Genomic DNA, 13,927 nt, shown 5'->3' with positions numbered 1-13,927 from the left:
CTGTAAGTAGCTCCAGGTTTTTCTGAATGTCTTTGATAGCTCAGCTTCCAGCAACAGAAGAAAACAGGCTGTTGGGAGTTTTGTCTGGGAAAAACAGGGCCCCTGTTCTTGGCTGCGACTGCTGAGTAACAAACAAGGAGGGGCTCAGATGAGAGAGAGCAGTCCCGAGCAGCTGCACTGTCATTTACCCAGAAGGTAGAACGGAACGGTCATCACCTCTCCTCCCGGATCGCTGAGGCAGTTCAGATTTGCCCTCTTAACTATCTGCGTGTTTAGTTTCTATTCTATGAGTTAAGCTAGGAATTTGAAAATGTCAAATGATCTCGGCCATTTCTGTGTCAAGAGCACCCCCTAGACTTAGAATGTTATGCTGGCTATCGAACTCACATTTTCTAATTTGCCTAATTTCTGTAACTTAACCCAAAAATACAGTGATTAGGTAGTTGTTGAAATAATTGCTGTAATTTCCTTGTCAACACCTCCAAAGAAAAGCCATTTAAAACAAAACAACAGTAAGACTAGAAACTATAAAACCTGGTTATGAATGTTATTTTTGGAAATTTAAAATCTTCTTATTAAGCATGGCTTTCTTACTAAAAATATTCTCTTAACCTTTTCATTGAATGTATATGGTAGTTGCCGTGCATTTATCATTATAATCAAAAGACTTATGAAGCTCCCTACTGTCCACTGGTGAGCTTTCTCTGTTCAGTTGGCTTTTATAGTTTTGTTGGTGCCCAAGGTAGCAAAAGACTCTGCTGTCACAACTACCCCATTCCAGAGGCAGAAGAAAAGCTTCCCAAACCCTAGGTCTCTGCACCATTGAGCATTTAATTGCACCCATTGGCTCCATGTTTAATCTCCAAAGTCACTAGAGTTTATCACCTTTCCAACTGAAAAAAGAAAAAATGGAAATATTTCCATACTCTTCTTGGGTACAATTCCTTATAATCAATTAATATTCAGCCTGAGATTCTTTACCTAAAGGCCTCACAGAGATATAAAACTAATGTGAACCTAGTTTACAACTGGAAAGTTAATATATTGAAAAGAAATCTTTTTCCTGCTCCCAATAGATATAGATTCTTTGTGACTGTGGACTGTAGCCCCTGAGACTACTCTGTCCATGGGATTTTTCCGGCAAGAATACTGGAGTAGGTTGCCATTTCCTCCTCCAGAGGATATTCCTGACTCAGGGATCGAACCCACATCTCCTGTGTCTCCTGCATTGCTGGCAGATTTCCTTGCCCTCTGGGCCATCAGGGAAGTCCTCAGATATACGAAAGGAGGCCTATAAAAGGAGATGGTAGGGCTTTCTGGGTGGCCCTAGTGGTGAAGAACCCGCCTACCAATGTAGGAGACTTAAGAGACACAGGTTCAATCCCTGGCTCGGGAAGATTCCCTGAAGGAGGCATGGCAACCCACTCCAGTATTCTTGCCTGGAAATCCCATGGACAGGAATCTGGCAGGCTACAGTCCACGGGGTCAAAAAGAGTCAGACATGACTGAAGTGACTTAGCACACACAAGGCAAGGGATGATACCCTCAAGGTATGTGATCTTTAGTGCCTCAAGTTTCCCTAGCACCCAAGGTGATGTAAAGAATGGAAATTATTTTTTAATGGCAAGTAATATAAAGTTTTATGGTTCGAGACCAGTGTTTATCAACCTTATCGAATTATCCCTTTGAAAACCTAATGAAATCTAAGGACCCTCTGCCCTAAAACATTGCATATAATACAAGTTCAGCAAGTTTGTGGACCCATTTAAGACTTCTCAGGATAGCAAGATAAGAAGAAAGAGGTGTATGTTTTTCTTCTTTCTTCTTGGGTGAATATGGCACGTTGCTAAAGGAGGTGGTCAGTTTTTTACATGTATTTGCAACCTTGTTTCATTTCAGTCCCAGATTATACTCATATATTTGGTCAAGGACCTGACCCATACTCTTTTATCAACACTTGAACTGATAAGCCTATCATCTATTTCATCCTAATGGGAGTGTTAAAAAGATTCAGTTCAGTTAGTATTACAATAGGTATAGCTGAGTCAAGGTTTCCACAAAAATCCCCATTTTTTGGGAATTATTGATGACCTCCTAAAAATGGCAGGACAAACAGGCATTACAGGGAAATTACAAAATCATTGCCTGCTTTATCTAATATTTAATAAGTAATTTGCTAGACTGTCTACTAGGGCAGGGTCCCCAACCCCCAGACTACAGACCAGTAGTGGTCTGTGGCCTGTTAGGAACTGAGTCACACACAGCAGGAGGTGAGTGGCAGGAGAGCAAGTGAAGGTTCATCTTTATTTACAGCTGTTTTCCATCACTTGCATTACCGCCTGATTCTGCATTTTGCTGAATTGTATAATTATTTCATTATATTTCACAGTGTAATATAATAATAGAAATAAAGTACACAATAAATGTAACACATTTGAATCATCTTGAAACCATTCTCCCCTACCCCTGGTCCATGGAAAAATTGTCTTCCTTGAAACGGGTCCGTCATGCCAAAAAGGTTGGCAACTACTATAATACTGTGTAGAGAAGAAAAGGAAAGAAGAATGTGGCAATTAGTATACATCAGAATGATCTCTTTTTCCCCATGTCCCATTGGATTTTGTAGACTAGTGTGGCTTCCTTGATAAAGGCCAGGTCGAAAGATAATGATACATAATTGATGTTATAGATAAAAGGCCAGCTTGAGTATTCTTAATAAGCAACTTTGAGCTTTGTGCACATTCCAAGTGTAGTAGACCAGCAACATGTCATTCAGGAAAAGAAATAACTTGGAGTTCAACAAGGCAGGATTGTGAACCACAGACAATAAGGATCCAACAGAAAAGAAATGAAAATGTCCAAACTACTGGGAAGAGCCGGAAGGGTCCTGTAGATATGAGTACATGAAACTTATCAGACAAAAGGTTAAATCCAGGAAGGCGGCTTAGAAAGTCAGGTCAAGAAAGGCTGTTTGGGTCTTATCCAGGGTTTTTCACTCTGGTGGCCTGCAGCTAAGATCTGTGTAGACCAGGCCATCATGCTTTCTTTTCCCTTTTAAAATTATAATTCAAACACATTTTTGAGGTGTGGAGGTATGCACTCTTTAATTTGTCGATTCCCTCTTTTTCAAAATTTAAAATTTTCTTCCACCAGCCACTTTCGGCTTTTGTGTTTCTAACCTGTCTCTTCATGAAAGGCATGTGAGTTTGACAGCCTGGGGATTCTGGTCAGGCCGACGCTGAGCTCAGGATGTCAGAAGATTGCCTAAGGACAACAGTAGAGAGGAGGCTCCCAAAGCCACCCTTCTAATTGGGGGCCATAAGCGATTTATTCTTAGCCCTTGGTTTCTATTCCTTGGCATATGTGCGTGGAGGGGAAAGCCAGGGTTGTGTTTCCAGATGTGTGGCACGTGGCCATTAAGGAAAAATCAGAGAGAAGTTTTCTCACCAAAATAGTGCTCACCCAGTGAAACCTCAAGAAGAAGGAAAAGAGATTCGTGTTCAGTTCTAAACTTCACCTAAGATAAAAACCATCCTCTGCTGCTAGCTATGAATTAATTTTCATGTAATTAAAAGTGCTCAGAAGCTTGTCAAATCAATATTACTTGGGGTTTCTAAAAATTAGTAACTTATTTAAACACTGATCTATACCTGATTCTTTGCTGGGACATCTATTGCTATTTGTGGGTAGAATTTACAGGACTTCAGTGTCACTGTGTAAAATTCTGGATATGTCTGTTGTACCTGGTTTGTCTGTTCTTTGTGTCTAAACTACATGTTATATACAGCAATTAAAATGCTAATTTATCTTTCTTTTTGTTTAAAAAAAATACCAACTTTGTCCTTCTCAGCTGAATTCTCTTCTTCATTCTTTGATCTCTGGTTGACTGGCAGTCTGCTTTCCTGGCTTCATTTTTCCCTGTTCTTCTGGAGTGGGTCTTTCTCTAAAATGTAGTAGGCCAGTCAGGTAATTTCATTTATATTTCCCATTTGATTTAAAATGCCAGTTTGCTACTTGGATGTTAATATTTTCTTTAAATGGACTCTCTAAACTCTTTAAGTGACCTCAAAAGATTCATAGGCAGGATTTAAGGGAGATACAATTCATTTTCCTCAGTAGAAGAGTATTCACATTAAAAAAAAAAGTATTTGTCTTATATAAATCAAATAAATAAAGTAGTAATAGCCACTTTCCAGAGCTACCATTAGCATGTTCCTGATTATAGTCTCCAAATTTTTTAAACAGTCTTCCAGACAATTTGGCAGCTTCTGCCTACATGGAAATATACAGTGGAACTTTTCAAAAACAACCTGATTTGTTGCTTACTGGTTCCAAGTTAAATAGGTGTAACTCTCTAACAGAATATCAGGAATCCACATCACAGTGAAAATCCAGAAATTTATTAATAATAAGATTAAGGTAAATCTGAACTGCTTCACATGATACTATTAACCAGTGCATCTTCAACGTTACAATCTCAATAGTTATCTATGAAAAAACATATGTCCGCTTAGACTGGTGTCCATGGATAAATGCAATTGCTGTTAGCTTTGCCTTCTAATGAGAAAAGGGTTTGCCAAAATAAACATTACTATTTCAGTAAAACACATTTATTTTCCAGAAACTGCCTTTGCCAAGGACTAATATAAGCAAATGTTAGAAGAAAAGTAAATGGAAACAGAAATTTGGATCCTTGTCTAAGCCAAATTCATTATGAGGTAGTAAATAAAAAATCCAAGATATATAGCTGTTATCGTATTTTAGTGTTTTCTTCCCAAGATTTTCACGGGTTCTTGCATATGTCATCAACCTGTCAGTTTCTCTTATGGGTACAGTTTGTAGTAAATGTTTACTTTCATGGGGCTGGCTTCTCCTGATACACTTCTGAATTACCACTTGCTTCTCAGAAAACATAAAATTATTTTAGTCTGAGAAAAGTGTAATTACAAAAGTGTCCTAGATTGGGCTGCCCTAAAATAGTGGTTCCTGTGCAAGTAGGGTACTTGGGACGTGAAGAAAACACTATAGGAAGTGAGGCGGGAAAAGAAAACAGCCAATTAAGAATGTTTATTAAGCAACTCACTACGTGAGCTTTTAAACGTAACCCCACTGGGAAAAACCTAGAAGCCATCACAAAACACATGCTTCTAGTTACCCTACCTGAGGCGTGAGCGAGTCTAAGAAATAGTCTCGCACCAAATCTCATGGATGAGTGATTGAAGACTGCTCTTAGGGATGACTCTGAACATCCAGGTTGCCCCCTGGGTGGGCAAAGTGGGCACCTGTAGCCTGAGGAAGTCCTCAGGCGAAGAGATGCAGGGTTGGCCATTGGAAGTCCAGCTGATATGCATTAGTCTTAAGGGCTGGGGGCCGTGAGGCCAAAAAGAAAGCTAATTGGCAAGGGATGAAGTGTTTATCCAATCCCCTGAAAATTATTTATTTATTTTAGGTATTTTTTAATTTTTAAACTTTTTATTTTATGTTGGAGTATGCCAAAAAATTGGGCTTCCCTGATAGCTCAGTAGATAAAGAATCCACCTGCAATACAGGAGACCCTGGTTCGGTTCCTGGGTCAGGAAGATCCCCTGGAGAAGGGATTGGCTACCCACTCCAGTATTGTTGACTTCTCTTGTGGCTCAGCTGGTAAAGAATCCACCTGCACTGTGGGAGACCTGGGTTCGATCTCTGGGTTGGGAAGATCCCCTGGAGAAGGGAAAGGCTGCTGCTGCTAAGTCGCTTCAGTCGTGTCCGACTCTGTGTGACCCCGTAGACGGAAGCCCACCAGGCTCCCCCGTCCCTGGGATTCCCACTCCAGTATTCTGGCCTAGAGAATTCCATGGACTCCATGGGGTCGCAAAGAGTCGGACACAACTGAGCAACTTTCATACCAAAAATTATTTAAAACCTATGTGCTATTCACTTCTAAGGACATAGAAAGTTAAAAATAGGCTATCTCATTTTAAATATGCTTATATTCCAATTTTACAGGTCAATAAACAGTAAGTCCTCAGTGAATAACGGGACCTCAGTGCTGGATAGTTTGAGCCCATTCTCGTGTCACAACATAGGTCAGGGTCTATATAAAATCAAACAATGGTTAGCAATCCTTTTGATTCAAACCATTTCACATCACTCGGATAAAGTGTGTTACACAAATAAACAACATGTGATTTATTTAGACCTGGCCAGAACATACAAAGAGCCACATATTAATTTTTCTGCTTTCTGTTCATTAGGATTTGAGGCCAGGAGATGTATCTGGCAAGAGGAACCTCTGGGAAAAGCAATCTGTGGACAAGGTCACTTCCCCCACTAAGGTAATCTACTGGGAGATTTGTTTTTCATGGGTTCATTTCCTACTGTATCCTGCAGTGTAAGGTCCCAGGGTCAAATGAGAAATAGCACTGATCCACAGTCTTGCCTGAGTAACCATCAGTTTCTAAAGACCTGTATATGGTACAGTGAAGGGCAGTGTCATGGAGCCTTCAGCGTGGTAGGTTTGTCAGTTACACAAGGTAAATAGTCCAGATCCGTGAGATGGTTCCCAGACTTTCCAGAAACATCGTAGTGAAAGGGGTGTTGATCTATACCATGAAACTCTTTCTAAGATATTCTAAGTCCAGGTTTGAAGATCAGAATTTTCAGATTGCCCAGGGAAGAAACTTCTCTCTCCCTACAGGGTAGTTTGAAAGCTGCTTTCTGGAGCCATTCTAAGGGGTCGCATTGCCAGCAGCCTAGGACTCAAGGCTGATATGACAAAAAATTAAAATAACATTCAAAAGTTAGCAAAATTTGCTACCCTATGAAAACTAGTGGCTAAGGATGTTTGGATTTGTCTTTTTTTTTCTTCTTCTGCTTATTCTTCATAAAGGGGACTCTGGACAATACCTAAATGATGCATAAACTAAAAACAGGACCCTTGTTGTAGCATTTTATTTCAAGTAATAATTCCAGTCTTCTCTTTTGGTAGAGAGAAAATTGAAAAAAGAAAAATCAGGGAGTAACAGTAAAATTAGGCTAGTCTGCTTATGGCCAGGGTAGAACTCCATACACAGAAGCACTTTTTAAGCAACTTAGGACTGAAGAACATCTCAAAAGCATCTGAAGAATCACTGCAATTCACAAAAGGGAAAGAATTGCTTCCTCTTTCCTACTTCTGTGTGCTAAAGTCTGGGCTGTTAAGTCTGAGTGTGTTATTCCATCTCCTCTATTAGTTCTCAGTTGTTACATTCTTGTAATAAAATCCACTGGGCCAGCCTCTCTACTTAAATGACTTTTAAATAAGCTTTCTAAATAATCGCTAAATATATTAAAAGTATCAGTAATAATTATCACCATTACAAATCGCTAACACGTAATGAACATACACTATATACAAAAAACTGTTCTACCTTCTCAACCTACCTTATCTTATTTGACCCTCCAGTCACCATTATTTATTTTATTTTTCAGTCACCATTATTATTATTAGCCCCATTTAGATCTGAGGAAAATGAGGCACAGAGAGTTAAGTAACTTTCTCAAAGTCACACAGCAAACAAGGAGCAAAGCCTGGATTAAACTCAGGCAGTCAGATCTGAGCCTGCATTCTTAACTATTATACATGATGGGGTTTTTATGAGAATTGCATACTCAATAGAAAATATAACATTCTGAGTGTCTTATACAGTTTTCTCCTGGTGGAAGGGAAAGGAGTCATTTTTCAGTTGTTCTTTAAAAAAAAAAAAAAGAAGTTTTGTTGGCCTAAGCCATTATGACCCTTCTAGGAAAGATCTTTCATAAATGACAGTCCAAATGTTTATATAGTCTCCTTTCTGAGTAGGAGATAGCTGTCCATAGGCCATCATCACAAGTTTAATAGATCCCCTCTGGACAGCATTCCTCTGAGGCAGTGTTCTAGAAAGTAAAGATACGGTCTGGGATGGTCAGACTCAGACAGCACCACTCACATACAATACAACACAAACGGTACTCCCTGAAATTGTGCAACATTGTGATAAAGGGTAAGACTTCACACATACCAGCCCCTTCTCTTTGATCTATACCATGAAACTCTTTCTACAGTAATAATAATAACATAACCAGCAGTCCCAGAGCTGAGTTTATGAGGTAGCAAAGTAGACAGCTCCTTTGGGCCAAAATGTCAAACTCACTAGTGTCATGTCATGCAGTAATTCCTTTGAAATGAAACTATCTATTTGAAATTGCGGATTCACAACAACTCAACATTCATGAATACTTCAGCAAAGACTTTTATCAGCTAGCAGAAGAAAAGAAATGGTGTACAATGAGACCATGGATCAGACATGTTTCTAGGGTAGGGGTGTATGAATAGGAAGTAGGAAATGAAAAAACTGGAGAGAACTGAAGATAAGCCTAGTCCGCTTTACCATCATGCCTTGATGTGGCCTAGACTAAGCCATTCAGTCATGCATGCCTATCTTGGGATGCATATCATAGAGTCCTGGTCCTTATAGTAGTTAAAAAAAAAAACAACAACAAACCTCTTTGACCCTGAATGCCATGAGCAAGGCTCCAGATCAAGATATGAAAAAGGGAATATAAAGAAGAAAAAAAGAGGAAAGTGAAAAAAACAACAGAGGAAAGGATAGACTGAAAGAACAGGAGCATATTTAAATGAAATGCCAACAATAATCCTCCCTTTCATAAACATTTATTCCTGCCATATTATGATTCTTTTTTTTTATTCTGACACAAAATGTCTAGCTGAAACATCATGGCCTGCCTATTTAAAGCTTTCTTCTCTTAGCAGGTTTGAGACAGTTCAAGAAAGAACCCAAAGTAGCCGCTCAAGATGCTGGACCAGCTCAGTTGAAGAGGGCTAATTTGCTCTGTTTTATATTTATGTTGATTTACTAAATTGGGTTCATTTCCTTTTGTTTTGTTTTTCATTATCCCAGTAAACCCATGTATATTATCACTATATTTAATAATCACAGTCTAGAAATGTTCATGGTAAAAGTACTGCCTTTGCACAGGAGCCTGTTTCTAAAGAAACCCATGCTGTGAAATAGAGACTTTTCTACTGATCATCCTAACTCTGTGTCTGAACAGTGATACCAGCCACATTGAAAGTCAACAAAAGGAGATCCGAGTTGGAAATTGCCTGAGGAATGTGCAGTATCCAGAAAAATGAAACCTAGTGGTTTAAAAACAAAACAGAAGTCATGTCATTTCTGCACTTTAGAATAAAGCATGGAAGAAATTATCTTATAGGCAATTGTAACACTTTGTGAAAGTAACCCACTTCAGATTTGAGATACTGCAATGTTTCTCTTCAAAATAGAAAGATGTACGGTTAAGGTATTACTTTTTTCATGTTGATGAATATCTAAATTGGGTTATGATGTTAGCTGACAGTGGTACTGATTTCTTTAGGTTGGTTGCTTTGTGGATTTCTTTGGTAGTGATAGTAAACCACATTTTAGATGACCCTGATCATGTATGTATGTGCATACATGTACACAAACACACTAATGGTAGAAAGCTTTTTTATGTGCTAGGCTATTATATTTAGCAGTATGTCCCTGTAACTAGCCAATATCACTGCTTTTTAAAAACTAAAAATCACAATATTATATTAATATTTCATATTTGCCAATAGCAACATGGCAGAATAGGTATCGATATGTTTCCAATGCTGGATAACCTATAAGAAAGAGAGATTCAAAGTGTCAAAATGCATTGACATTTTCTATAAAACATAGTACTTAGTTTATAATTAAGAGCAATCCTGAAGTCCAGTGTGAATTGTACCAAATCTACCAAACTTAAAGCTTGCTCAGAACTTCACTCTTAAGAATCAAGTTCACAATAGATTGGCTTAAATGCTATCTGAGTTCTCTTCCTTCTCTGAAAATTAAAGACAAGAATCTTAGTGACAAAATTGTACAGCTTAGAATTCCATAAATAAGTGTACTAAGACCAACTTTGACTAATCTCTGGAAGCAGAAAAGTAAGCAAAAGCCACTATTTAGGAGTCATGACCTACTTACATCTTTAACATCTTTTTAGTTAAACTTTTCTACCTTTATTAGTCATTGGTACTTGCCATAAGTTGATAATGTGCTGAGCTTTCAAAAAATATATATGTAATTTTCATTAATTTTACCTTTTTCCCCAAGAGTCTGTCAACTCATCATTTGTACACACACAATCCGGATATCAGATCTTCTTTTAGCTCATATGCATTCATCTATTCTTCACAATAAATAAGAGTACTCCAGTGTCTTGGCAATATGTTCTAGCATAGAGCTATACGTATAGTGTAGTTCTATAAACCTATACCTCATGACTTACCAAAGTTATCTTAGTATCAATTCCTACCACAATGAGGGAGCCTCCCAAATGACCCTTTTCTAATCCACAATGTTCCCTGGGGGAGCTTGCCAGGGTAGGGCTGGCATGAGGAGTGACTAGCGCCTTCCAGAGGCTCTTTTCCTCGAAAATCAATATAGAGTTGTTGACTCCTCTAGCTTTTAGCACACCTAGGCCAAAGAAAGTAAAGCCAGCAATATTGCACAAGTCACCCACCCATGACAGAGTAGACATGAGTCTATGATAAGATGAACTAGAATTCACGTGCAGTGCCTGAGTTAGCACTGACTCCCACGACTGGAGTGAAATGGATCAAAGTTTGAATTATGGCCTATAGCGAGATAAAGTTTCTTTGTTGTACTTTTGAATAAGAGCTTCTCCTGATCACTGTTATATATTTTTTTCTAGAAAGTCTAAAGTTAAGAAGAGAATATATCGATTGATCCTGACTTTTATTCCAGTATTTGGATGGAATAACTTTTAGGGTAGATTTTTGTTTGGTTTGAATTTAATTTTTTGAAAAAGAAACTCCTCGTTTACTTGTTTCATTACAATTCTCTTTGTTATCTTTTTAAGAGATAAACCTGCAAGGTGACTAGCATGTTCTGTGAATCTGCCATTCCTGAAAATTTTATAAACACAATATTTTTCACTGATAATTGATCGCTGCAATAAATATATATTGTGAAAATGCATCCACAATAAATGGAATTCCTCCAAATGTCTTTGCCTCACTTGTTTTATGTACTATATTGATTAAAAGAGTTCTGTCTGATGTAATAAAGATGATGGCATAGCAAAATGTGTATTTCAGATTGAGTCTTGGATTCATTTTTTAAGGAAGAAAGCTATTTCATATTATTAGATACTTCTTATTACAAGCAGTTTTTCAACAGAACATTAAGAATCGCTTTGACTGGGACAACTGATCAAACATATATGGAAAGTTTGAAAAGAGGGATTAAAAACTTTTTCTTAAAAAAAAATTATCAAATGTTCCTTTCTCCTCCTCTCATTCCCCATGTTGTCACAAGTCATTGCTCTTGCTCCTGCGGTGGCAGTATTGTTTTCTAAAAGGCAGTGTCTTTTATAGTAGAAATACCCATTTAATATATACTGCTATACTGCTAAGTCACTTCAGTCGTGTCCGACTCTGTGCGACCCCATAGACGGCAGCCCATCAGGCTCCCCCGTCCCTGGGATTCTCCAGGCAAGAACACTGGAGTGGGTTGCCATTTCCTTCTCCAATGCAGGAAAGTGAAAAGTGAAAGTCAAGTCGCTCAGTCAGGTCCGACCCTCAGCGACCACATGGACTGCAGCCCACCAGGTTCCTCCATCCATAGGATTTTCCAGGCAAGAGTACTGGAATTGGGTGCCATTGCCTTCTCCAGGGGGCTTCCCTGGCGGCTCAGAGGTTAAAGCATCTACCTCCAATGAGGAAGACCTGGGATCGATCCCTGGGTCGGGAAGATCCCCTGGAGAAGGAAATGGTAACCCACTCCAGTATTCTTGCCTGGAGAATCCCATGGACGGAGAAGCCTTGTAGGCTACAGTCCACGGAGTCGAAAAGAGTCGGACACGACTGAGCGACTTCACTTTCACTTTCAATATATACTATTTGTCTATAAAATACTATTTGCAAGACACTAGTGATTATATTTAAATCCAAAGGTATTTTTTCATAGCAGTTTTATGTATTTAAGTAGCACTACTTGAAATCTGAGGCTCGTCTTACAAAGGTTTTATTTATTTACTTGTATTATTTTGACTGTGCTGGGTCTTCATTGCTGTGTGCGAACTTTCTGCAGTTGTGGCATTCAGGCCTCTCATTGCAGAGCAGGGACTCTAGCACACGCGGGCTCAGTTCCCATCATGGTATATGGGATCTTAGTTTCCCCCACCAGGGATTGAACCTGTGTCCCCAGCATTGGAAGGTGGGTTCTTAACCACTGCACTACCAGGGAAGTCCCCTTATAAAGGTTTTAAATTGTGAGTCCAGAGGCTCTGAACAGTCCCCTCAGCCCTGTTCATAAGACTGATAAAGAGTTAGCAAACTACTGTACCTTAAAAACATTAGTACTTTTGACATTTCCATCCTCATAAGGACTCTAAGTTTAGACAATAAGATACTTATCATCAAAGTCTATCACAAAATTAAGCAATGAAAAGCATACAGCCTGTAGTACTAGTACCAAACTGATAGGATTAGGGATGGGTCAAAGTTAGTCCTACAATGTGCATATTCAGGGTTTGAGCTCAAAGATGTTAGGGTCTTGTGTGTGATGTAGAAACAGGTCTGTATTAGGGAGTTTTTTCTACTCTTGCTTGCATGTGTGTTCCAAGTAGAAAGATGGATAAGATCTCATGACCCTAAACACATCTTCTTCCACAGAATAAGGAGATGGCCTAATAAGGTCTTGATTTGAGTGCTGTGTCTATTTGTGTTTAAGCTTATTAATCATGTTGTCCAAACATTCTATATCCTTACTAATGTTTTGTTCCTTTCTTCTAGCTATGACTGAAAAAGGAATGTGAAAATCCCCCTCTATTATTATGGAGTTGTCTATTTCTACTTGTGAATATATTAATTTTGCTTTCATATTTTAAGCTCATGGTTTTGGTGCATACAGAAATCTGGAATCATTTTCCAAGTGAATTGAATTATTTTAGTATTACGAAGTGCGTGTGCCTACTAAGTTGCTTCAGTCTTGTCCAACTCTTTGTGACCCAATAGATTGTAGCCCACCAGGCTCTTCTGTCCATGGAATTCTCCAGGGAAGAATACTGGCATGGGTTGCCATGTCCTCCTCCACAGGAAACTTCCTGACCCAGGATTGATTGAACAGTGTCTCTTAAGTATCCTGCATTGGCAGGCAGGCTCTTTACTGGTAGCACCACAATTATGAAGTGATGCTCTAATTATAGAAAAGATTTTTGCCTTAAAGTTTATTTTTTCTATTCTTAACGTTGCTTCCATGGCTTTCTTTTGGTTAGCACTCGCAGGTGGCTCAGTGGTAAAGAATCTGCCTGCCAGGGCAAGAAACACAGGAGGTGCAGTTCAATCCCTGGGTTGGGAAGATCCCCTGGAGTACGAAATGGCAACCTTCTCCAATTTTCTTGCCTGGAGAATCCCATGAACAGAGGAGCCTGGTGGGCGATAGTCTATGGGGTCCCAAAGAGTCAGACTGAGCAACTGAGACTTGGCAACTGCTAACTTTACTTCTACCCTTTTACTTTTTTCTTTTTAACTTCACTGCCTCAACGATTAGTTGTAGTTTTTGGTCTCTTATTTTTCAATTTTTTTTTTATTGGAGTAGCTTTACCGTGTTGTGTTAGTTTCTGCTATGAAGCAAAGTGAATCAGCCACATGTGTACATACATTCCCTCTTCCTTGGATTTCCTTCCCATTTAGGTTACGACAGAGCATTACAGTCGGTTCTCGACTCTTTTATTTTCAACCTTTGTGTGTGTGTGGTGTGTGTGTATTTGATATATAACTTTCTCTACCCCTTTACTATCAACATTTGTACATCTTTAGTTTTAGATATACGTTCACTTAGCCTGGTATCCATGGATAAATGCAATTGCT

At 38.9% G+C, this 13,927-nt stretch overlaps 1 protein-coding gene across 1 annotated transcript in view; it reads left to right on the top strand.

The window, feature by feature from the left end:
* Positions 1-11,151, top strand: part of CALD1 (caldesmon 1) — a 206,954-nt gene extending 195,803 nt beyond the window's left edge. Inside the window, 4 exon segments of the mRNA XM_010831642.1 lie at positions 92-104; positions 796-810; positions 6,237-6,317; positions 8,771-11,151. Of these exon segments, the coding sequence (XP_010829944.1) occupies positions 92-104; positions 796-810; positions 6,237-6,317; positions 8,771-8,779 (118 nt within the window). The 3' untranslated portion in view covers positions 8,780-11,151.
* The last annotated feature ends 2,776 nt before the right edge of the window (positions 11,152-13,927 follow it).

Source organism: Bison bison, unplaced genomic scaffold (genome assembly GCF_000754665.1).
Source record: "Bison bison bison isolate TAMUID 2011002044 unplaced genomic scaffold, Bison_UMD1.0 scf7180017864530, whole genome shotgun sequence".
Lineage (NCBI taxonomy): Eukaryota > Metazoa > Chordata > Mammalia > Artiodactyla > Bovidae > Bison > Bison bison.
Note: the sequence above shows the minus strand (reverse complement) of the source record. Positions and strands in the feature narration are given on the sequence as shown.